This window comes from Tachypleus tridentatus, chromosome 6 (genome assembly GCF_004210375.1).
Source record: "Tachypleus tridentatus isolate NWPU-2018 chromosome 6, ASM421037v1, whole genome shotgun sequence".
NCBI classification, from domain to species: Eukaryota; Metazoa; Arthropoda; class Merostomata; order Xiphosura; family Limulidae; genus Tachypleus; species Tachypleus tridentatus.
In genome coordinates, this window is record NC_134830.1 from 35,910,444 (window position 1) to 35,936,604 (window position 26,161).

Here is a 26,161-nt window from a genome sequence, read left to right on the forward strand (position 1 = left end):
CAAAATAAAATATTCATTTCTGTGTTTGTTTCTTTTTGCATTTGTATATATTGTCTGGTATGTTCTACTGTTGTAATGTCATCTTGTATTGTACTTCTCAGATTGTTCTTTATATCATTGTATCTGCATCCTGTGGTGGATTAAATTGGCCGAACTGTGTGTGAGAGATGAGCTAGTTTCCTAAGTTTTTGTATGTTAATTTAGAAGACCGGGAGAAGATTCAAGACTCCACTTCTGGTGTTATTCTAAACACAAAACGGTCCCTATATATTGATTGGGAATACACAAGTTAAATAAAGTTACTTACCTGAAATGGTAGTTTAAATATTCAGTTCTTTGTTATTGAACTTGGGAATTATATATATGCATGTTTAAACTTTCAAACAAAACACTTTGATATGTTTCATGTCTTTTTTTTACAGTGTTCAAAACATGTTAACTAACTCACATTTTGAATTATTAGTTTCATGTTTGTATCATATTTGTACAGTCAACATAGGTTAAGAAGCTGATAGTATAATTTTGTGTTATGTGAACTTAAGTTGTAACACAATTTATACTGCATGGAACGTTGACTTGACGGTTACACAGTTTAAGCTTTCTCATGGCTTTTCAGATATACTGAAATATGAGATATATTTGATAAAAACTCATTCTTTGTATAATGTATTAATGTATATTAATAATGTATAATGTATATTAATAGTGATTTGACATTTTATATTATCTTCAACTTGTTTTGTGTAGAGAAGTATAATAGTGTGTATATGTTTCTATATATATGTAAATAATTTCATTTAAACTGGAGATAATTATGGAAATGCACACAGGTTATACCCAAACATTAAGTAGTTGCAACTAATGGTCATTTGTCGTCATTACAACATATTGTTCACGTAAATACAAAGAAACTTTAAATACATTATACAGTGTTCTTTTTTTTGTATTTGGTTAAACAGAGCAGAACATATTGTTTTGTGCCTCCATAAGTTTATGAAATATTCCAACTGGTTTGTTTTTTTTTGTTTACCTTTCAGTCAAATTACGTAGTTGCCATTTGATTTTCTCAGGCTCCACTTAAACCCATACACATTTCTTTTCAAAATAAAGGAGTTCAAACTTGTATAATATAAGCCTTAGTATTATCATGTACATTAATATTATAATCCAAATTTCATTAGAATAAACTGATAATAATTGTTTAAATAAATTTTGAATGTAAGTAATTGGAACCTTGTGAATTGTAAAGAACGTAGTTTAAAGATGTAATTTTATCTCAGTCTGGTGCATGAAATGGCCTTCATTAGCCAAAACTTTGGCTTCTATATATTTGTTATTGGCAAGTCTATTCTGAGAGCCATAAATTCATTCACCATGCTACTGCTGATAATAGTAGGACCATCTGTACTTTTGTAGGCATTGTTCTTGAGCAATACTGGTTAGTTCTTTCTTGTAGTTAAGCCCAAAGCTACACAATGGGTTATCTGTTCTACCCACAATGGGGATTGAAACCTGGTTTTTCTGATTGGTTGGATACAGCTAATTATCATATAAACAATCAATTAATTTTAATGTGTTAGAGGAGGAGCACTTCCCATAATATTCACTGTTTCTTTAATCATTTCTATTACTGTATATTACCAACTTTTGTATAGAGGCACTTGTTCTTGATATTAAATTTATGTGAAGACTTGGCTTTAGATACATTAAGTTCAGCATCTGAATGAAAAAAATGTTAACTAAATATTGTCTAAACCATTGATTAAAAGTTGGGTGAGTTGCATTCCATTTGGTTATGTTTACTTGTTAGTGATGGAAATACTAAATGAACTTATTTTCATTAACTCATAGATGTACATGTTTTATGTATTTTTTAAATTTTTTTTACATTCTATTTTTCTTAAAGATTTACCATATTTAATTGTTTTTAGTTTAGGACACCTTGGTGAAATGTATTACAGAAATAAAGGTAGTGCCTTCAAACTTTACTCTCATTGAATAAATAGAATAAAATAACACATTTTAATGTCTTAATTAAGATGTGCTGAAAGATTCAAAGCTAAAAAAAATGCATGCTCTCTGGGTATTTTCCTGTTACATTGACCATTCTAAGAGACCATAGTTGTATGATGTCAAAAATATCATTTAAAGTCTTGCCACTAGAGAAAAATATTGTTTCAGATTGTTCACTTTTACAGTATATATACCTGTTACATATACTAATACATATAGAAAAATCATGTTCTCTGTGATCAATATTCAATTTAATCAGTGAGTTTAATAATAATGTAAGTGTCACAATACAGAATGGTCTAGAAAATCAAACAATCACAAAAAACAAGTTGGATATTTTTGAGAGTTTTCTTTGTAAAATTTAGGACATTACAATGGTGTCTCATGACTACATACAGTATGGATTGCCTTTGTTTTTCATCTTTGTTCATGGTGTTTGAAAAGTCCTTGATGAGCTTGACTTCTCTTTCAGAAAAATTGTTTACCACTTTGGCATGGTGAATAAATGTGGCAGCTTCCTGGAGATTGCCATTAATGGCTCATTGTTTTGATTGCAAGTATAACCAGTCAGTATTGATACCAATAAGTTTGAATAAAAGCTATGATGTTAAATAGAAGAACAGCCATATGACAGTTTCTTTTGTAGGAATTCTGGAAGCTTGAGAGTTCAGGTGCATGTTTTCCCTGCTAACCATATAACCCAAGCTTTCCTCAAAATAGGTTATTCATTAAACAATCAGAATAAACAAGATTCAATGAATATTAAGGGAGTGAATTCACGTTATTTGTTCAAAATTTAAATATCAAATTCAAACATCTACATTTAAAACTTAAAAATGTAATAAAAAAATCAAAGCAACTTCTTGTAATTTATTAAAATAAAAATGGTAAAATTACGAAATTCCAAATATTAATAGGTTTTTGAGTATGCACAAGTAGCATGCTATTGACAATGTTCTGTAGTTGCTATGTGTTTAAGAGCACCCTTGTTTTGATCAAGTTTTTCTTTTAGGTTAGGGAGACATTTGATTTACATTTTTTCTTTCAACTCTCATTATACTCATCATTTTGGTATATGATAACATAAAAGTGTATGTAACTACCATCTGCTTTTAGTGAATCTTCACAGAATTCAGTACGGTGTGGCCATGTTTCTAATGCATAATCTTCTAAATTAATTATATGCTAATAACTTAATATGTGCTAAAGGTAAACATTCTATACATAGGCTACTTTTCTCACAGTGTTCAATAGATTTTAGTTAGGTGTTGGGTTTGCTAATATTTGATGTTAACACATATAAAGTGTTTGACATCATTTTCTTCCATATTTATGCTGTCCAAAAGTGACAAGATTCTAGGGATTCTGTGCTCTCCATTTAATAAATTTTGGATGATCACTATATAAAAATGTGCTCCAAAATAGGATTATTATGAAACCTTATTGTTAAGTATTTCAAAATTCTAGCATATTATACATAATTTTAGAAACAGAATATTTACAACTTATACAGAGAGTCAATGTACAGGTTGAAATGATACGTTATCCTAGTAACTACTGGCAATAAGTTTGATTATTGCACATTTATACATGATGAACTTAGATTTAAGGTTTTTGTGTTCTTAGGCTGAATGTATATAATTATAGAAACCTTTTATATGCACATGAAATTTTACTTAAATACAAAAATTTTCATTCCAATGAGTGTAAGCTTGTGATGAGAAATCTTTAATAACTCAGCAACCAATTTAAAAAAAAACAAACTTAATTTGTGAGTTTAAGTCACTGTGATTCTTAAAGGGCCAAACTGGTATTATTTTAGTACTTGTAGTTTGCACAGGTAGTTCAGTTGTTTTCACCTTGACACTTCTCATCTGTAGTTTGTTAAAGCTCAGCTTGGATGGACTTTATGTATTCAGTGGAGCAGTTTCTCTTGCGGATGACATAAAAGCAGTGGGAAAACTTTAAAAAAAATTTACTCTTTTGTGTGTCACATTTGGACTGAACTAAAATTTATTCATCATAATGGGAGGCCCAGCATGGCCAGGTGGATAAGGCACTCAACTCATAATCTGAGGGTTGCAGGTTCAAATCCCCATCACACCAAACCTGCTCATCGTTTCAGCAATGTGGGCATTGTAAAGTGATGGTCAATCTCACTATTTGTTAGTAAAAGTGTAGCCCAAGAGTTGGTGGTAGGTGGTGATGACTAGCTGCTTTCTCTCTAGTCTTACACCGCTAAATTAAGGAAGGCTAATGCAGATAGCCCTTGTATAGCTTTGCACAAAATTCAAAAAAAACCAAACCATAACAGGACAAGGAGTCTGCCTCATTGTGTGCCCCCTGTGTAGGTTATGGAATTAACCTTTTCTGTTCACAGTTCCCTGTATCAGTCTGGTACAGATAAAAGCATTTTTTTTTTTTTTAATTTTTAAGATTCAAGAGATTTCCAATAATTTGTTTCAGGATTTTTGGAGTAAATATCAAACTATCTAGGACTTCTCTGTTCAGTATTTGCTGTGATGTTTATTTCTTTTTCATACGGTGGTATAAAGTTTCACTAGCTATGTAAAGTCTACAGTGTATTTATCTTTTCTATTATGGTTATATATTTAAAGTTATCACATATTCTGATCTATATCTTAAGAAGTACCTTATCCTTTCCTCACTGATTCCTTTACAGTTATCACCATCACTATACTGAAGCATGTGAAATTTTATTCAACTAGGACATCATCATCCTTTAAAGAATATAAGGAACAGTTTTGAATTATTTCAACAAAGCATCCTTCATTTTAATGTCTATTTGTGAAATAAGTTGATGTAGTCATCATGGTGCCATCTTGATAGGTGCATGTGAAAATTAAAAACATTCTAATTTAGGTGATAACTAAATGAAATGGACTAAAATTAAGATGCATATTGTAACTCACAACAAAATTGTTAATATGAGGCATTAGTGAGTGGTTCGAACTGTACAATTGCTCCAAGTACAAACAAGCATTATAGTGCGTATGTCTAAACCATAAAAATCTATGCTTTCCTAATAAGACCATCTTCTGTAATGAAACATAATTTTTTCAACAAGTATCTAAACCTGTTAAGGAATTGTTAGAAACTTAATGAGACACTTGGATACTTAACATACTCATTGGTGTTAAATCGTGGCAAATGAAAAACAATATTTTGCATACATACATTGTTTGTTGATTTGAGTGAAACTATATTTATTCCTTCCATGAATACATAAACAAATATTAGCAAAACGTTATCATTTTAACCTTGTAAGGTGATGTTAATATTGTTAATAGTATGGCTATTACAGGTTTTTAAAGGTGAGTGTAAACAAATAAGGGGGGAGGTATTTAACCTTGGTATTTTATTTGAAGATAAAGAGTTTAGTTGATAACAAAAACAGTTAAATCTAAGAGGATTAAAATAATACCTATTTCTTTAAATGTCAGGGTGAACTAAGTTCCTGCACAAGGGGATTCATGACCACCAGGCTATCGTGTTCCTTACCTGATGTTTCACTACAACTATCAAACTGATTTAACAACATAACACTATTTTTTTCAGAACTCTTAATGAACAGTACAGCATGCTTTCCTATAATGTTCTCCTATTTTAGTGAAACCATTTATTACAGCTTTATGTTTTTCATGTACACTTTGTATATTTTTTCTTGTTATTAGTAAAAAACAGAACTGTTTGAAAATTTAATAGTAAACAGTTACTGAGCAGACGTTTTTTCTAAATTGGCTTGTGTTTGGTTTTTAGATTTGCACATGTTGCATCTGCTTGTAGTGTTTGGCATTTGGGTTTCTGTACTGATGAAAATATGAGCACAGAACTGGAATCATTGTCCACTCTTTTCTTTAGGCAATTGTTTGTTTGTTTTTGAATTATTATAAAAGGCTACATGGAAGCTATTTGTGCTAGCTGTCCCTAATTTAGAAGTGTAAGTCTAGAGGGAGGACAATTATCACCACTAACTGCTGATTCCTGGGTTACTCTTTTACCAAAAGTTAGTAGGACTGACTGTCACATTATAATGCACACACAGCTGAAAGAGCAAGCATGTTTGATGAGATGAGGATTCTAATCCACAACCTTCAGATTACGAATTAAATATCTTAACGACTTAACCATGCAGGCCTATTTAGGCAAATGTACTTCACATAAACATTAAATGCAGTTATCTGACATTTTTATAGCAATATAACTTTAAATAAATATAGGTTATGGTTGATTTCTGTTTAAAAGATTTTTGTTCTGTATTAATGAAGTAGTGTTACATGCAGTTACTTTGTAAAGTAAATGGTTTTACAGTGTTGGGTTCTGTTTATTATGTAATGTGTTATACAGTGACTAGTTTTTGTACTTATGCATTTACATTTAACATCAGTAAAAACAAACAAAACAGTCACAAATATAGATGAACAAAAAGTTTCAGACTTCATAAGTATATTGAAAAATAACAAAAGTTTTTTTCTAACTTTTTTGTAAATGATTATTTTCAGTACTGTCATCAAATAAGATAAATCATGACTAAAACTTGAACTGTATTGGAATTTTTGTGGCTAATCCACAGTGTATCTAGCAGTAAGTACAGCACTATAGACTTCCTTTTTGTTTAGACCATTACAATTCACCATAATTTATAGGCTGAACTGTGAACTGTTAAACAATTATCACCATTCCTGATTGCAAATATTTTTGAGAAGTTTACTCTCTGTCTGGTGTCACTCACCATGTTATGAAAACACGGAAGTACAAGAAATTGATAGAGATGAAAGTAAGAGACCTTATTAGCTGAAAGGTTTCAAAAGATGGAACTTTCAGTGGCATCTTAAAAAATCTTTATTAAAGTGATATTACCTAAGCTTGAGACATTTTAAATGTTTTTAATTCTAATAAAATGATGTTTTAAATTTAAAGATTCTATCTCTTTTATGAATGGTGAGTTAATAGCAAGCTAGTGATGTACTGTAAATGTACATATTCACCTCTGTTTTTAGTTTAGTTTACAAAAAGTATTAGTATATGCAGTCCTCATTCAGAAGTGCACAGTCTATTTGCGAGTCCTAAAAGTATGAAAGATAACTGCTTACCAGTTGTAGTGCAAGGGTTAGATACATCTTGTAAAATGTTGATAATTCAGGGTAGTTTTCACACTATACAAGGGAATATTTAAATATATATATCTTTTAAATGGAAATGTTGTACACAATAAGTGACCCCGTATATGCATTTAATTAGCAATTTGTTTGGTCCAACTCTTCCCATTTAAATAGGAAGACAGCATTTTTTGGAATGGGAACAATAATTCAATTCTGTGTGTGTTTGTACTTCAGATGTACAAAATATATTATGAATGTAATAAAATGAAAGAGGTGCCTAAGAGATTCGAACTTTTAAAGAATAAAGTTAAAAGCATTACTTTTGCATTTTCTGTTAATATAACATACAAAACTACTTGTAGAATGTAAATGTATTTTAGTTTTGAGCATGCTGATACCTTTCAAAGACATATATTGTAATTTCTTTTATTATCCCTGGGCTTTTGAAAGCCTTAGGAAATAAGTCAACATTCAAACAATCTGCCTTAAAGAAAACATAAATGATACAGTCTTTTTTTTTCCCAAAATTACTTAGCCAGTTATGAGTTATCATGTGGCCACACCCATAGGACACATATTTGTTAGGCCTCGTATTGTGCTATCAGTTTAATCCTTGTCCATGTGTCTATACAGTTTATGGCCTTAGAAGTTTGTTCTAACTCCAACAGAAGTTCTTTTGGGCTTTATTTACATAATGAAATAGGCTGAAAATGTATTGATAAACAGATAAAGGAAATGCCATTTTTGGATATACCAGCAGAGCAGGAGGGAAGAATTATAACATTTTGACATTTGACTTACATATATTATAGAAAGTACTGATTTTAATAATTGCTTTTGTTAATAATATGCTCAGTTGTCCACTGTAGAAATGTAAGTGGCTGTAAAGGTATTTTATTGAAGTACACAGAAAAGTTTTAATTAAAAATATAAAACTGAAATGTAAGTAAGTCTTTAATACCTTAAAATACAAGATAAATGTGTATTTTTGTCTCCTTTTCAAAACATTTTTATTAGTTTATTTTCATTGTGAAGTTAGGGGATACATTCTTGGCTTAGAATGTTATGTGTTAATGATGTTTATTTATGTTTCTCAAAAATATTAACTAATTTTTACCTGTGTCACTTGTAATAGTGTGTTAATGTTGATAGTAAATGTGTATTTAATCATTTTGCATTGTAATTATCTTTCCTCTGTCAAGCAAGAATTAGTAAAGAACATTTCCTATTGTGATTGTGAGAATACAGCAAGATTTAAAACATTATGAAAATTTGTTTTTACAAAAAAACATCTCAGGCCAAAATTAAAATATTCCTTGTTTCCCAAAACTCACCTGTTTAATAGATTTGTTGTGACTAAAAGTTTTTGTTCTATTTTAATTATGTAAATAGAAAGTATTTCTTGAAAATAAGTTTGATCTTACTTATTGACTGATCCAAGTTGCAGAATTAGGCTCTATGAATAATTTTTAAACCCTAACCTGTATTTAATTTTAACTTTCAAATAGAAGTATATAAACAAGAGGTAGTTTAATATTTGGATTTTGTTTTAAATAATGGTCTAAGATCAACAGTTTCAGAAGTGGGATTTCTAATTTGATATTTAAATGTGCCTTAAACATTGAAAGAGAAGTTACCAGCCTGTTTCAAAATATTAATTTTTTTTCAAATTCAGATAAATTTTGTTAATGTTTATTTGATTAAGGTGTTTTTTTTAAAAGTGTAAACAATATCTACTTGGTGTACATGTTAAAAATATTGGTAGTGGATTACGTTTTGATTTGTGAATTAGTATTTGAATATTTTGGGTGTAAAATAGTTATCTACACTAAAAGTATGTGTTTTAATTTTTTATTTTATGTATTAAGAGGTGTAGTGTAGAACACATTGTACAACTAATGGAACAGACACAGGCATGAAGAAAACTGTTGAAGAATGAAGGGATTGAAATTAAGTTAATTATTCAGTCACTTTGGTAGAATAGCACCAATATCTTTAAAAATAAGATCCTAATATATGTCTGTTTGAATTGCAGTTAAATGAACAAAAAAAATACAATTTTTCACCATCATGCAAACGTAAGATAAGATTGTGAAGTTATAAAAGTTCAGCATGTATTAAAGTTAAAAATTTTAAAATGTACTAAATGACATTGCCATGAACAGCAAGTAGTATTTATTAGTGTATATTTCCTACTAAAGTTAAAAACAGAACAAAAATCCTTCCAGAAACATTATTTAAAACTAAGTAGAATAAGATTTTATCAGGTTGCTTAACAGAAAAAAATTCATAATTACCATTATAATCTTTGTGTTATTCTTTAAAATATACTATAATAAAGAGAATTGGTTAACAGACTTATTGCAGTGTCAGCAAAATCTATGAGCTTGATGCTTGGTATAAATATAATACTTGTGTATTTACTAGGCTTGTTTAAGGTGACTGAATTATATTAATAGTATTTTGTATTCAACATTTATTATTATTGTGTGGTTCTTTTGTTATTATTGGTACCTTGAGAAATGTGTCTGCATATTTTACTCTTAAGACCCTGTAATAAGTTAAAACTTTATTGTTTGTATACCTCTCAAGAAAATGTACTGTCAGACTTGAGGAAGAATATTCTTGTAAACAAACAAGTTGTTTGATAGCATAATATTTCTAATGCTGTATGTGTAAAAGAATAATGTAGGATCTTATTTGTGCTTATAGACCAAGGGTGTGCATCGTATATTATATTTCCATTATAGGTTTGGTGCATTCTGTTGAAACCTTTAAGTTAGATAATTTTGTTTAATGTTTTCCTTTTATTAGTAATGATATTGTTATGTATTTCTTTATTTGTGTATTGTAAATAAGAGTATATAAAAACAGCTTTTTCCTTCTTACTAACTCTTTTTGTTTTGAATTTTGCTTAAAGCTACACAAGGGTTATCTGCACAAGTCATCCCTAATTAGCAGTGAAAGACAAAAGGGAATTCAGCTAGTCATCAACACTCATTCTCAACTCTTAGGCAACTTTTCTGCCAACATATATTGGGATTGACTTTCACATCATAATGCCCATGTCTGAAAGGGTGAGCATGTTTGGTGGGATGGCATTTTGAACCAACAATACTAATTGCATGTCAAGGACCCTAACAACCTACCATGCCAGATTTCTCTTATTAAGTCACATATTACATTTCTTAAATAATAGAAATGTTTCTTTGATTATGCTTTACTAATATACTCACTTTACATTGGAGAAAGACAAAATTATGTTGTTTGATTTCTATCTTAAATCTCAGTTTATTCATATAAAGCTTAAGAAAAGTGGAAGCTTAATTGTTTTTTTTTTCATTATGACAAACAGATTATGACAAACATTTGTATGCTATAATATCTGTGGAATACAGATGAAGTGAAGGTTGAGCAAGAGGCAATAGGGATTGTTAAGCACTAAAACCCAAAAGCAAAGAAAAAATAATAATGGCTTTGGGTAGAATATACCCTTTATATAGTATTATCTAGACTTTGGCCTTTTTATCAAAACAAAAAACATTTTATAGTATGCTTCTATATGAAAATGTATTTAAATATATCAAAGACATATTCTGGCAAAGTTTATTTGATACAAATAAAGAAATTACCTTATGATCCTGACAACTTCTACAAACATGACTGAATTCTTCTGAAAATGGGTCCAGACTTTGATGTGAAGCATTAGTCTGGATTAATGAAAACTGAAAATTAAGTCGAGTTCAAACTATAGCACTACTGCACATGTTCTAAGTAGGACATATGTTACAGTGACTTGTTAATGGTCATTTGATAAAACCCAAATGGATATCATCTTTACCTTAATAAATACTACAGATACACTACTACTCATATTAATGTAAATTGTAAAGTCTATAGCATCAACAGATCTAAAGTTATGAGTTTAAAAACCACCATGAGAATGCCAAGTTTAAAAATTAATTGCAAACTTGTTATTTTAAGTGTTGGTTGGTTTATGGTGCAAAGTAACTATAGGTTTACCTGCACCAAACAACCTGTAAAATACAATAAAGGGTAAATATAAGATAAAAATGAAACAACTTCTGAAAAATAGACAAAACTAAACAGAAATAAAAAAGGCCAATGACCTGCAAAGCGTTAAAGGCAAGGACAAGTTGAACACTCACTATTGCCATTGATACCATTCAGTGTAAGAGGTAAACTCCAAGAAAATACATGTCTTAATAGGACCATTTCTGACATTCATAATTTCAGCACAAAAGTAAAGTGTGGGCAGTTGTGAACTGTGTAGGTTTGATTTGGAAAGGTTTGTTGTGAAATTGCTCACTGGCATGAAACAAGTCCTTGATCACAGAACCAAAACCTTGATATGGCTGTGAAGGCATCAAAGCAGACAAACTTAGCTGCGGTGTCAGCATGTTCATTCTCTAGAATATTGAGATGGTCAAGTTTCCATTAAACTGGAGAGAAATGGATGATAAACTGAACCAGTTGTTTCACAATGTCTGAGAGAACAAGGTGAGAACTAGCTTTAAGCAATTCCGGAGTTGTAGAGAGCTGGTGTAAGTATTACAGTCAGTGTACTGCATAGCTTTTATGTGAACAATGCAAGAGAAATAGCATACTATTCAGCAGTGAACACAGAAACTATAGAGGGGATTCTGGGAGAAACCACCAAACCATAATAAACTATGGCAGAATTTATGGAGTCACCCGACTTCGAACCATCCATGAAAACAGGAATAGAAGAATGGTTCAATTAATGTTTGGAAAAGAGAAGATGGTACTTTTGTTTTGGAGTATCTGCCTTCCTCAAATAATTTAACAAAAAGTTACAGGTAGAGATGATGATAAGCCATGTCATGTTGGGCTAATCATTAGACTCTGCAACATCATCCAACAACAGATCCAATTCAGCCTGTGCCTGGATATGAAGTCTAAAAGAGCACAACTCACTGATAAATTAAGAAACAACCCTGGATGTGATGCTGTTGTAAGGATTGAAGCTTGATAGTGTGTTGAAAATGATGGAGATGAAGAGGGGGTTTGTGAGACTCAGTGTACAGACTCTGCACTGGAGAAGTATGGGGAGCCCCATGTAGAGTCAATACCCCAGATGGTGAATGGGGTCCAGTGTCATTAAAGCTGAGGTACTGGCAGAGCCATAAACTAGGGACCCATAGTTCAGTTTGGATTTAATGAGGGCACAACAGATCCTCAGCATAGAACATCGATCCATTCCCTAAAGGGTGGAAAAGAAGACGGTGAATGTTCAGCACCCTTGTACACTTGTCACGTAGCTGCTTTATGTGAGGAAAGAATGTAAGCTTACTGTCAAAGACAAGTCTCAAGAACTTAGCTTCAGGAACCATTGGAATAACAACAACCACAATATAATGAAAAAGAAGAATATCAGCTAAAAAGACATCAACTTAATTGCTTGATTTCATGTTATGTGAAAAATTAACATAATGAAAAATAACTAATAAATTCCAAATTATAGTATATTAAAATAAGAAAATAGATATTCATAGTGTGCTTTTATACTATATTCAGATCTTCTTTTATGTTGCTTTTTACTTTCAACTCACAAATTAACTTTCTTTGGGCTTAAACATTTGTTTTATGCAACAGTTCTCACATTCATAACTTAAACAACAGTTAAAAAAAACACAAAGAGTATGCAGTTTCTAATAACTAATAAACTTCCAGGCATTTATTTAATTTTAAAAGTAGATTATATACTAATGCCTGACAACAATACTAACATGTCAATAAAGAAAATTTAAACACTAGCTGCATAATGTTACGCTAGTATTACTATGCACACTGTTTAGATGGGAAAAGAATATATTACATGGCCAAAAGTATATAGACACCCATTCTAATTAGTGGGTTATGCTATTTCAGCCACATTCATTGCTAACAGGTGCATAAAATCAAGCATACGGCCATGCAATCTCCATAGACAAACATTGGCAGTAGAATGGGTCATACTGAAGAGCTCAATGACTTTCAACGTGGCACTGTCATAGGATGCCTCATTTCCAACAAGTCAGTTCGTCAAATTTCTGCCCTGTGAAGTGGAAACATCTAGGAGCAACAACGACTCAGACACAAAGCGGTAGGCCACACAAGCTTACAGAAAGGGACACCCGAGTACTGAAGCGTGTATAACGTAAAAATTGTCTGTCCACAGTTGCAACACTCACTACTGAGTTCCAGACTGCCTCTAGAAGTAACTTCAGCACAAGAACTATTCGTCAGGAGTTTCACGAAATGCGTTTCCATGCCCGAGCAGCCACACACAAGCCTAAGGTTACCATGCGCAATGCCAAGCATCGACTGGAGTGAGGTAAAACACACTGCTATTGGACTCTGGAGCAGTGGAAACTCATTCTCTGGAGTGATGAATCACGCTTCACTATCTGGCAGTTACCGGACGAATCTGTGTTTGGCAGGTGCCAAGAGAATGCTACCTGCCTGAATGCATAGTACCAGCTGTAGGAGGAACAATGGTCCGGAGCTGTTTTTCATGGTTTAGCCTAGGCTCTTTAACTCCAGTGAAGGGAAACCTTAATACTACAGCATATAATGACATTCTAGAGAATTTAGTGCTTCCAACTTTGTGGCAACAGTTTAGGGAAGCTCTTTTGTTTCAGTGTGACAATGCCCCGTGCATAAAGCGAGATCCATGAAGACATGGTTTGCCGAGGATGGTGTGGAATAACTTGACTGGCTTGCACAGAGTCCTAATCTCAACCCCATCGAACACCTTTCAGATGAATTGGAACATCGACTACAAGCTAGGCATTCTCGCCCGACCTCACTAATGCTCTTGTGGCTGAACAGAAGCGAATCCCTGCAGCCATGTTCGAAATCTGCTTAAAAGCCTTCCCAGAAGAGTGGAGGCTGTTATAGCAGCAAAGGGGGACCAACTCCATATTAATGCCCATGGTTTTGGAATGAGATGTTCAAAAGCACATATAGGTGTGATGGTCGGGTGTCCACATACTTTTGGCCATGTAGTGTAGGTTCAGAATATGGTCAAGGTTAATAACAAAGGCTATAGATGCTGACCAATTTATATTTTTGTTAATGTAAAACGAATCACGTTACGTGTGTAGTTATGAAAATAAGCAACTCAAACTTACATACTCCTGTCAAATATTACCAAAAATAGGTTTTATTTAATAAACAGATAACTGTTACATCTGTACTAAGTGTATATTAACTGTATTTGTTTGATTGCAAAATATTTTTGTGACAGATTTAAGTAGCCTATACTTGTTTTCCCCCTTGTTCCTACTTCTTTATTACTTATTTATTTGGGCCTGGCATGGCCTAGCGCGTTAAGGCGTGCGCTTCGTAATCTGAGGGTCGCGGGTTCGCGCCCGAGTAGCGCCAAACATGCTCGCCCTCCCAGCCGTGGGGGCGTTATAATGTTACGGTCAATCCCACTTTTCGTTGATAAAAGAGTAGCCCAAGAGTTGGCGGTGGGTGGTGATGACTAGCTGCCTTCCCTCTAGTCTTACACTGCTAAATTAGGGACGGCTAGCACAGATAGCCCTCGAGTAGCTTTGTGCGAAATTCCAAAACAACAACAACTTATTTATTTATTTTTACTTAAATGTCACAATGTCGCTTTATTTATAGGCCTAAAGAGATGGTGTGGCATTTATATAACCTTGTCCTTTACCCACTATGACTGGTGAAGAGTTGGTACATCTGATCATTCTGGAATTGAAAATATAATCTTACCTGTTTACTCCAAATTTATGGGTTACTACTAATCTCGTTTTTTGAACAATATAGAGAGGGGAAATTTACAGTCTGAATAAAGTTATGTTTGTTTATTTGTTGTTAAGCGTAAATCTCTTATAATGGCCTACGTGTACAGCCGCATATATCGAAACTCGAGTTTTAGCATTTTACGCCTTCAAATTTGCCGCTGAGCCAACTAGGGACAATATATTTGATTTTATACGCGCAAACCACATTGGTTTATCTTCTGTGTCCACTGTACGGAATGACTACCCTAATGTTAGCGTTCTAAGTCTCTAAACTTACTACCGATCCACCGTGGGTTTGGTTCGTTTAGAATTTCGCGCAAAGCTACACAAAGGCTATCTGCGCTAGCCGTCCCTAATTTTGAAGTGTAAGAATGGAGGGAAGGCAGATAGTCATAATCACCCACCGCCAACTCTTGAGCTACTCTTTCACCAATGGATAGTGGGATTGACTGTAACATTATAACGTACCCACGCCTGAAGGACGAGCATGTTTGGTGTGACGGGGATTCGAACCCGCGACCCTCGGATAAAAAGTCAACAAGTCTTCAATTATTTTACAATCTAAGTAAATAAAAACAAATATACTTTGATGTAGTTTGTTCTGAATAGCAAAAAAAAAACACATAAAAATAAAAAAAATCACGAAGTCTATCTATTCAGTTCTTCTATAGACGTCGAAATATTTTTATTTCCAATTTTCATACTTGATAATATAATTACAGGGCAAACGAACCAATGTTGGGTTTGTCATGGCGGCGTCGGAAGAGGAGGAACGTGAGATAGTAGTTCAAGTTACCCCAGAAGTCCATGAAAAAATCATTAATGGTAATTAATTTTTCATCTTTCTCGTTGTTCGTATTGCGACCTGTTTGACATAAAAATGTGAGCTGATGTCAGTATAACGAGGACTTTTATGGTTTGCATGAGCATGATCGCTTAAGTTACGATAAATATTGATAAAGGCGAGTGTATTAACTATCCGTATGCGACTCAATTAGCCAATGTGTAATGAAAATTTAGTTTTTAAACTTTTGAATATTAACTTCATGCTAATATAAAAATGAAATAGAAACTAATGCACTATGTTATTCCTGATATTGGAGATACTTGGATCTTAAACAGTAATAACATAGAATAAATAAATTAAAATGGTAAGACAAAACAACTTGTATTTGTAATTAAAAAAATAATTAATGACCAAAATTAAAATCTTATTTTAAACCCAGATGTTTAATGTAATTGTAATAGTCATAATGGCCTAAATGTAACTTTCAAAATCAGTTGTTGCTGATTAAAGTTGGGTACTTTAAGTTTGGTAATCAAATAAGAAACAATGTGAGCTATTTATACACCATTACATATTCAGTATGTTAAACTTAATTATAATAGTAATATAACTTACAAGTGAATGTCTTAAATATTCAGTTTTATTACTTACTTATTCTTGTGTTTATAATTGCATTTCCAAAATGTTTCATTAAACAATTGTTAGTACTAATATTTCATGACTAAGTTACCATATGTTTAAGAAGTTGGCTTATTTTGATTTGTGCCATAAAACCCCAAACCAATTATTGCTGGTAATGCCTTTCTTGTAAACCAAATTCATATTAACTTATTAGGATTATACATTTTCATCAGTGAAAATTGGGTATATTCAAAAGTAGTTGTGCTTTGCACAAAATAGTGTATATCTGTAGTTATTCCTGCTATTAATAACTAATGTTATTACTGATACTATTAATTTATTGATATATATCATATATTTTGATCACCAATATATAGAACACCTCTGAAAGATTTGTTCTGTAAAAGGTGTATACATGAAAAATTAGAAACAGTATATAAATAAGGGAAAAAATTGATGATATAAAAATGCTACCATCATAAATAAATAGTAGGTTAACACAGTTATTTGGTTATGGAGAAAGAAATGTGAAACGAGGGTTCAGATGTTTGTTTAATATTGTGAAGCTTAGTTTGATTCAGTCGTTTGAATAAGTAACAGTAAAAGTAACTTTATGAAATTATTCCAATTCTTAAAGGAATCAATATAGTAAGTTTAAATAAGGAATTGATATAGTAAGTTTAAATAAGGAATCGATATAGTAAGTTTAAATGAGGAATTGATATAGTAAGTTTAAATAAGGAATTGATATAGTAAGTTTAAATGAGGAATTGATATAGTAAGTTTTAAATGATATAGTAAGTTTAAATGAGGAATCGATATAGTAAGTTTAAATGAGGAAGACTTATTTATGGTTTTGATAAATTTTTGTTTTTTATTTGGTTCACTAGAGAAGTATGTAAGTCATTTCAATAAAAAACCTACAGTTTTAAGAATTAACTAAATATTTAGTTAAACTTAAAGACCTAATGTAAATGAACTTGAGATTTAATACTCCACTTTTGTTTCTTCACTTCTTGAATGAATGTTTTACATCGTTTGTAAAATATATTTTAGTACATTAGCTTAATATAGGATATAAACTTTATCAATTTTGTATTTATTTTAAGTTTTGTACAACTGAGTCTAAAACTTATTGTTTTCCATCTTGCTCTTTATTCAACATTCTAACAGCTAACTTTCTTGGACATTGCATATTCCACTGATACATAAGTTTTAGTATTGTTTATTAGTAGAGACCAAGCCATTACAAGTTCATCTACTAAGAAGAAGAGGATTTAAGATTCATAGTAAGCCAGTTCCAAAATTCCTCTGTGGTGATCTTGATATAAAATAATCTTCTGTGGCTTCCTATACTGAAACAAAGTTTATTAAATGTAAAAGCTGCAAGGTCACATAGCATTTTTGTATCATAACAGATGTTACAGTGATTAAACTGTGTATCTCATATTCATTGATTTTGTATTCTTCTGTATGGAAATTTGTTTCTTGTAAGTATAGAACTGCAGCGTGTTATGTCAATCTCTCTACATGAAAACTTGCATACTAGTAAGAAGAGTTTGCACCCATAACTACTATGAGTGTGCTTCTTTCTGAAACCTTGGGAAAAACCTTCACTGCAAGAGTGCATCTCGAACTTCCAAGATTTTGAACCTTGATTAACAACATTGTATGCTGTTATGCTTAGAGGCTTATACTTATGAAGATGACTTGTAAATCAGTTGTGGCTGATTGCTATTCAGTCATGCATTGTACAGATTTTATTTATGTTAGATAGGAAGTTTTTATTTAATAGAAGAAAATTAGTTTGAAATGTTACTATGTATGAATGAAATTGCTTGGCACAAACTACATTTTGTTAATCATATAAAAGGTTACATGTCAAAGATAATACTTTATTACTGCTGTCAGAAACACTCTGGTTGCAGGTACATATCCTTTATGTAGTTTTATGTAGGATATTATGACAAAGATAATTTTCATTGTTTTATCACAAATCTTAAAATCTCCTTAAATGTGTTTATATTTTAGTATTTTGATTGCACTTTTATGCAATGTTGTTTATTAGTCCTAGAGATTTCAGCCATTATCTTGAATGTTAGATATACTTATACCTACATATATCACTTACAAAGAATAAGCTATTTTTATTAACTTTTTTTTATAGTAAAGTGGTATTATATGAAGCATAGTTTTATATGCAGTTGTTTCAAGGTGATTTTCATTTGTTGAAGCAAATAACTTTTTATTTGAATTTTATAACATCTACGTATATTTGCATGTATAAGTCATTATTTCTTGAAATGATCGAAAACATTAACACTTCAGCTTAATTTGTCCAAGTTACTGCCTTTTTTAAGGTTTACGAGTAATACAATTACATTTTGATTTGTTTGTGAAGATTCTCTTTGAAAAGTTCAGTATGTTTAAATCTCTTTTTATTCCTATTATCTTAATGTTGCTGCACATAGCTGTTATTTAAAAAAGAAAGAAATGCATTAAATCATTTCACATTGATAGTACTCAATTTACTTTTGTTAGAGCTTGGACTCAATTTATAATACACTATGTTGTTGAAGCCAACAACATTCAAACTTGTATTATTTGTTTTAATGGCATTGGAAACATTATTCTTTGTTATCATCTTTTATATAATAATACATATTCACTAACTGGTGTTCATGTTTGTTATAAATCCAAATGTTAAAAATTTGATTATTAGCAGCACCAACAGCTATTGCTGAAAAGTATATATAGTCATTATTCTAGTTGTAACTTACAAAATATAATTCAGGATACTGTGGTTTTGTTTTCTTTAATACATTTGAATATTCTTTACTCTAATAGTTTATTTAAGTATACACGTATCTTTTCACTGTATATTGTGTTACAATGATTAGCTTTTAAATATATTGAATGATATAGAGAAAAAAATGTTTAAATACTATGTAAAAAAAATATTGAATAATTTGTAAATGATGATGTGTACTTAGTTGTACATTTAATAAGAAAAAGGCTTAACATTTTCAGATTCCAGTTATGCTCAAGAAATTTTTAATGCATATGAAACTTTGACTGCCAAAACAGAGTCCTCTGTTGCGTCTTGTAAAGAATTAGTTGAAATTACTTCCTTGTCTGTATCACCATTTAAGTCTCTAGAGGCTCTGGAAGTGCCGTCAGATATTGATTCTGATGAAGAAGGTAGGTTTGATAAATTTGTTTATTACAGTCCCTGATTTTTATAAAATTGTATTCAATGTTATGATAACTCACAAACAGTTTGGTGCATAAATAGTTTAGAAAAACATCTTTAAAGAGTGAATGGGAGTTATCTGGACCCAACTGTTAATTTTAAGGTTAAACATTTACCGTGAAATTTTGTGGAAAAAGATATTTTAAATGTACTTCTGTTATGAAAGTTTTTACAAAAACTAACTGGATAAGTCACTTTGTTTCATTCAAGGCTGAATGAAATTTTGATGCATTCTTTTCTCATTCAGTGTATCTGAGATTCTACTGGTTAAGACACCTTTTTTTCATTGTTTTGTTACTGTGAAAAAGATTGTTAGAAATGTGATTTTATAAAACCACTTCATTACTAACTAAAATATCATTATGTTTGATGTTCATTATAACAGTGTTATATAAGTCCCTGGTTTCAGAAAAGCTATTTTTCAAAAACTAAGATAGATAATGTACTTTGTAAATTATTAATAATCATGGGACTTAGTGTGTTTTCTGTTAGTATTTCCAAAACAGATTTACCTCCAGGGTTTCTTTTTTGCCCATTTAAGTATTGGTCTGATTTTTTCTTTCTGGCTCCAGTCTTTTATACCCCACTGAACTGCCCTTGGCAATAATTGTAATTGTCCAGTGATATTCTCCACTTACGTCAATGTGCTCTCTATTCTGGTACTCATTCAGATTATTTTATCACAGTTTTCTTGACAAAGTATTTAGACACTAGTTTCTCTAAAGAAGTACTGCAATAGCTAGTGTCCTTGGTTGTGATTTTCATTTCAGATAGTTGACTTCTGTATAGTTAATTATATTTAATAATTCTATTAAAAATCCTTTTATTTATATATGTCATTTCCAAGAATGAATTCCAGAGGGTAATCAGATTTCTCCTATTCCACCTGTTATCTACCATTTCTTAACATTCAGGCTGGGGGGATCATCACTCCCATTTGAGTCCATGTGTGATCTGATTAATTATGAGATAGAGACTTGTATTTGATTAGGGAGCATCTCTTCAGGTGGTGGTGGTTCTGAAGCTGATTTTGCTTATGATCATGGGCATTCTTTTTCCAGTGATTTCATTTACTAGGTTGGCATCTTACAAAACCAGTTTAGATTAGCCACCTCCTTTTCCATTTTTTCAGTTAATTAACTGGGTTCCTGAGGTTTTTGGGCTTCCCTCAGTTGCCTTTGAATCAACTCCTTCCTTGTTGGCTGAAAGGTTCTGACAACTACTTTTCCTCCTTCACTTGATATTGCTGTTCATGCTGGGATGTTTACCACATAGTTATGTGATGGGATAACTGCATTGTTCCACATGTTTGTTGGAACAGCAGCATGCTTTGTCTTACCACTGCCAGGAGAACATACTTAGATTACCAAAGACTTGATCCTCTTTTGAACATGAGGGGTTCCAGACTGGAGCTTGTGATCACTTTGAACAGATCTCAGTTTTCTTGGATTCATGTGACCCCTTAAATTATCCTGAGATATTTGTTTTCCCTCCAGATCTTGTCAAAAGCCTCTTAGTATTTTCCTTATCAACTTGATGACAAATTGGGTCTTTTGTCTACTTCTGTCCTGGTAAGGTTTTCAATTTCTGCTCTTTCTTTGATTTCCTGTCTTGTATGTTGTTGGGACTTACTGGGTAGTAATGCTTTGTTGGAGGGAGTTCCTCTACTTGCTGCTGCCTTTGTTAGTTACACAAGGTTTCTTTTCTTCATCCCTTGATGTTTGCAGGTGTTCCAGAAGCAATGGAATCACAGATTGATGTTGCCCATTAGCATTTTTCCTTATCAACTTGGCCTCTTGACTTCCTTTGGTTGCTGCTAGAAGTTATGCCATGACTATTTGTCATGTTTACTGCTCTCTAGCTTCAGCTCCTCTGTTGATACTAAGAATAGATTTCTTTTTTATCTTAGAGGATCCTCAGCTCAGGCAGATCAATGCCAATAGCATCAGGGACTACATTATCATGGTGTAGTCTGTGGGAGCACAGTTACAATATTTTCTGCATATTCAAAATTCCTTAACCAGAGTACTCCAGGTTTTGGGATTCAGTTCATCTCTTCATTTCCATTATCCTTCCAACCTGTGGTATTTACATCTCTGTCAGGTCTGTGGAGTATGGAGCTTTTTTATAAGGCTATCAGAGAGTTATTGATCAAGAGGGCTGTATAAAGAGTTGATCCTGTTATTCTGAGATCATATTCCAATTTATTTGTTGTGCCAAAAAAAAAAAAGATAGAAGATTAGTATATGATCATTGATCTTTCTCTCCTCTCAACCAATTCTTAGATCCTTCCAGGCTTGCAATGGGGTCCTTTCTTAACCTAGATTAATACTGTCTACCAGGTCTGTGGGTGACCAAGTTTGATGCATATCTACACACTCCTATAGCAAAGACATCCTGCTGGTATCTATACTTTGTGCACAAGGATAAGGTCCTGCACTTCAGAGCTGTGTCTTCTGGGCTAGCATCTGCACCATATGTTTTCTGCAGAGTTTTACAAGCTTTTTCTCATCACCTTCATTCTTTGGGCCTGTGCACACACCATTATATGAACAACTGGCTATTTCTGGCTCAATCTTGTCAGTTGGTGGGAGAGCACACCCATACTCTTATTTCAGAAGCCACCAAGGCTGGTTTTCTTATTAAAGTCAAGAAATCCATTCTCGTGCTGACTCAATACATTGTTCATCTGGGAATCTTTTTCAATATGTATTTAAGTCCTGGTCAGTTCTCACTTTCTAGATTGGCACAGCTACATTTAGATTTTTTTCCTTGTTTTATTTGGCTATCATTTATGTTTGTACTTATTTGCCATTTCAGATTTTTTTCCAACAGTTTCTCTGTGCTTGCACTTGCATTCAGTTGTTTAAACAATATATATATTTGCATTGTTTCTTGCTGCCATAGTATCTGAGAACTTCTTATGAATTCACAATTCAATGTGTTGGTTATGGTAGTTTCTGTTGTAGGTAACAATACTACTAATCTGACTACAAAGGAAGTGGATTTGACTTTATCTGCAGGGGCAGTGTATGCCTTAATTCATGGGAAGCTATATTCATATATTTTGCTGGAAATTTGTTCTACTTTTCATCATGATAATGTTACTCAGAATACAATCAAGGAGAAGAAAATTTGGACTCTGTTTTTCAGGCACTTTCTTACTTTAGTCTGACACACTCCACACCCATTTTTTTTTACAGTCAGTTACTCAGGTTGACAATTGATGAATATTCAGCATTTTCTACATGGTTGAGATGAGGGTGATTTCACAAGTTTTTCTTTTTCCCTCTACAGTTGTCATTCCTCCACTTGTTCATTGTGACAGAGGTTTGTTCTTCTCTTCCAGACCTCCCATGGATTAGTGACAATTTTTGGCTTACATAATTTGCACTTGGTTGTGATACCTATGGTTGGCATGGCTCAAATGCTCTTTGTATCACTTTGTCTTTCCTTGCACATAGGAGAATTAAGTATTTTATGTCATCAATGCTTGGACCTTTATAAATAAGATATTTGTTGGCCTTTGTTGTCTAAGTTAATTTAGTTTTATTGTCAATTAGATATTGATTATTACTTCATTTTGTAGGCAATTTTTGTTGGTTTACACAGTTATTATTTAGTACTTTGTTTACTAGGTAAAGTTTGAGGTTTTGTTAGTGTGTTGTTAATAAGTGCCTTGTTAACTAGATATGTTTAGATTGTTTGTAATTTACATATCATTCCTATTAGCAACATCTAATTTTGTTCTATCCAAGTAATTTTTTTTCTCATATTTTTAAATGTGTGCCTTAGAATTCTAATTTCCAAACCAGAACTACTTCTGCTCTTGTAAAGCTCTCTCAGTCCTGGTTTGCTTTTTGATTGTTGTTAAAATATTTTTGCAAACGGTACACCAATCTTTTATCTCCCTTTATTTTCATTCCATTTCAGAAGATGTGCTGATCATGTAACTAACTTCCAACAAGCATATGGTGTTATCTGTACTAGTGCAGCTAGCTCCCTCTATTATTCTAGTACAATCCTCACTTTCTCAGCGTGCATTTTAGTGTACAGTTGTGTGTTTTAACTCATTCTTCATGTGAATACAAAGCTTTGATTATGTTTTATTACAAATTTATATCAGTTTGAACTTTAAAATTCAACCTTTTGTGCTTGATTTTTATTGGTTCTACTCATTTGTTTTAGAAATACTTCTGTTTTCTCAATTATAATTTGTTCATATGAATTCAAGATTTAATATAGGGAGGATGAGGAAATTCTTGCATTATTAGACTGGTTCTGACACTAGTGTCTAGATCTCAGAGTTGCTGATGACTGCTGGAAAAGCAGAGGCTGAAGTTTGTGGGGAGTTAATGTCCTATGTTTGGCCTACAATTTCTTCCTTTCACATCATGATTGTTTTGTGTAGAAGGATATAACTGCTCTGTGAAAGTTTCTTTTTTTGGTACTTTCATCTTGTTTATTTGCTGACAGTATGATCTTCATACAATTTCCACAGGTTGGATGTAGCATTGCACCCTAGCTACTCTACATCTGGTAAGAATAAAAGAATGTGCATCCCACATTGATATACTCTAAAGGATCAAGATTTCAGTATTGTGTGGTTTAGATCTCTATTCAACTATTTTCCTATTCCTTTTGGATATGCTCCTCCCAATTTTTTCTCATGGTAGTAACAACTTCATCTCACAGGGTAAAGAGTATACCTGGTACAGAAGTAGTGCTACCTCCCACATATAATCCTTTACTGCAAATCTGTACTTTTTAGGATGTCCTTTGGCTTTGGATGTTTTCAAAAGATGCATATTTCTTTCCCTTGCAGTAATCCCTTCATCAGTTTGGTTAGTTGATTGTTTGGTGTATTTTGGTACAAAGCAACTAGGCTGTCTGCACCAAATAACTGGAAAAATGTAAAAGTAAATAGTTAAAAACTAGAAAAGGTATAAAAGTCAAATAACATTTAAAAGATGAATGACTCTGTCCAATGTCATGGGTAAACCCATAAAAAGGCATTTAAAATGATGTTGTTGCTCAAGGTCATAATGATGGTATGACAGTAAAACGTGGGCTATTGTGAAAGGCTACACATTGGTGGATAGAACCAGATCAAAAAATATGATTAGTTAAAACATTGTGACCAATGTACATATATTTGATTTGGGGGTCTAGCTATTTATGGGAGTGAGGGTAATGTACCTGATTGGAAGTTATAATATTTGTACACTGAAAATTTGTTTTTGATAGGTAGTTACCTCCTGTCATATTTCTCTCCCTTCCTCTTCATTGAAAACTGATTCTTCCATTTTGTGCCAACACTCAAAGTGACAAGTTGTGGAGTCAAATAGAGGAGTTGTGTGTAAGAAGAGATTGGTTTACTTTTATTGGTGAAGGTTTGTTACATGATGATTTACATGCAAAACACATTTGAATCAGTAATTGTAAGATGTAGGAGCTCATTGCTTGTGTAATATGAAATGTTTTTGCATATAGAGGGAAGCATTGAACAAGAATAGTTATTGCTTGTTCCTTTGTATTCTTTATCCAGTTAAAGAACGAAGTTTTCAAGTGTAAATGCGTAGGATAAGTATTTGTGCATGGAGGTGTATCCCCTTCCTATTGGTGGAGGGCATTTACTGCATAATGACATCATTATGCAGTAGGTGAATTCACAAGATATCTTAGGAGATGAGGTAACAGTCCATTAAAGGCTATTTGCTTGCAAATATCTAAAGCAAATATTTGGGGAAAATAGTAAAATTTTGAGAAGGGGTGAGTGTCTATCAAAAGTTCTTTTTTTAAGTAAGGAAAATGATAAATTCTGCTTTTGACTGGTAAACAAGTTAGACCACATTATGATCTGTTTGGAAACAGCAGTTTCCTTATGTGTTACAGGATTTATCAAGGTATTGAATATGCTGTGTAATAGATAATGTTTTGATAATTGAATGTTATTTAATAGTATGGTAAAATTATTGATTTGTGGCTTTCTCTTTACAGAGAAGTTTACTTGGACCCATACAGCAACTCTAAAGTTAATTGAAGAGTACAGAAAGCTGAAGATGACTTTTGATGAACATGTAACACTCAGAAAACGATGCTTCTGGAAGGAAATGGCCAATGCTTTCAAGAAATTAGGTTATTCAGCTTCTTCTGATGTATTAAATAAAAAGTGGTCAAACTTAATTGGTACTTATAAAAAAATTAAGGAAAGAACAACGAAGTCAGGACGAAGAAAAACACACTGGGAATATTTCAATGTAAGTAAAAGTAATTCTTGCTAATAGTTGAAATTTTTTTATAAAAGCCAACAAACACGATAAAAATTGGGATTGTAAAAAATGTAAGGAAACAAAACTAGAAATACTGTAAACATTATTTACTCAAACCACAAATCCCTATTTGACTCCACAAAATGTAATTCTAGGGAACAGCATGGAGTTAAAATGAGGGTGGGGTGTAGTTTGAATGCATAATGTCTGCAGTATCTCAAGACTTGCTACCTTTGCCACCAAAGGTAATGTAGGCTGTTTTCACCCATGTGAAAATGGCTGAATGAGTTTGAACA

The 26,161-nt window shown here is 32.3% G+C and overlaps 1 protein-coding gene across 1 annotated transcript in view; it reads left to right on the forward strand.

Moving 5' to 3' along the window:
• LOC143252246 (vesicle-associated membrane protein 7-like) overlaps window positions 1-10,024 on the forward strand; it is a 39,678-nt gene extending 29,654 nt beyond the window's left edge. The window contains 1 exon segment of the mRNA XM_076504090.1: window positions 102-10,024. Coding sequence (XP_076360205.1) covers window positions 102-164 — 63 coding nt within the window. The 3' untranslated portion in view covers window positions 165-10,024.
• Window positions 10,025-26,161: the final 16,137 nt, after the last annotated feature.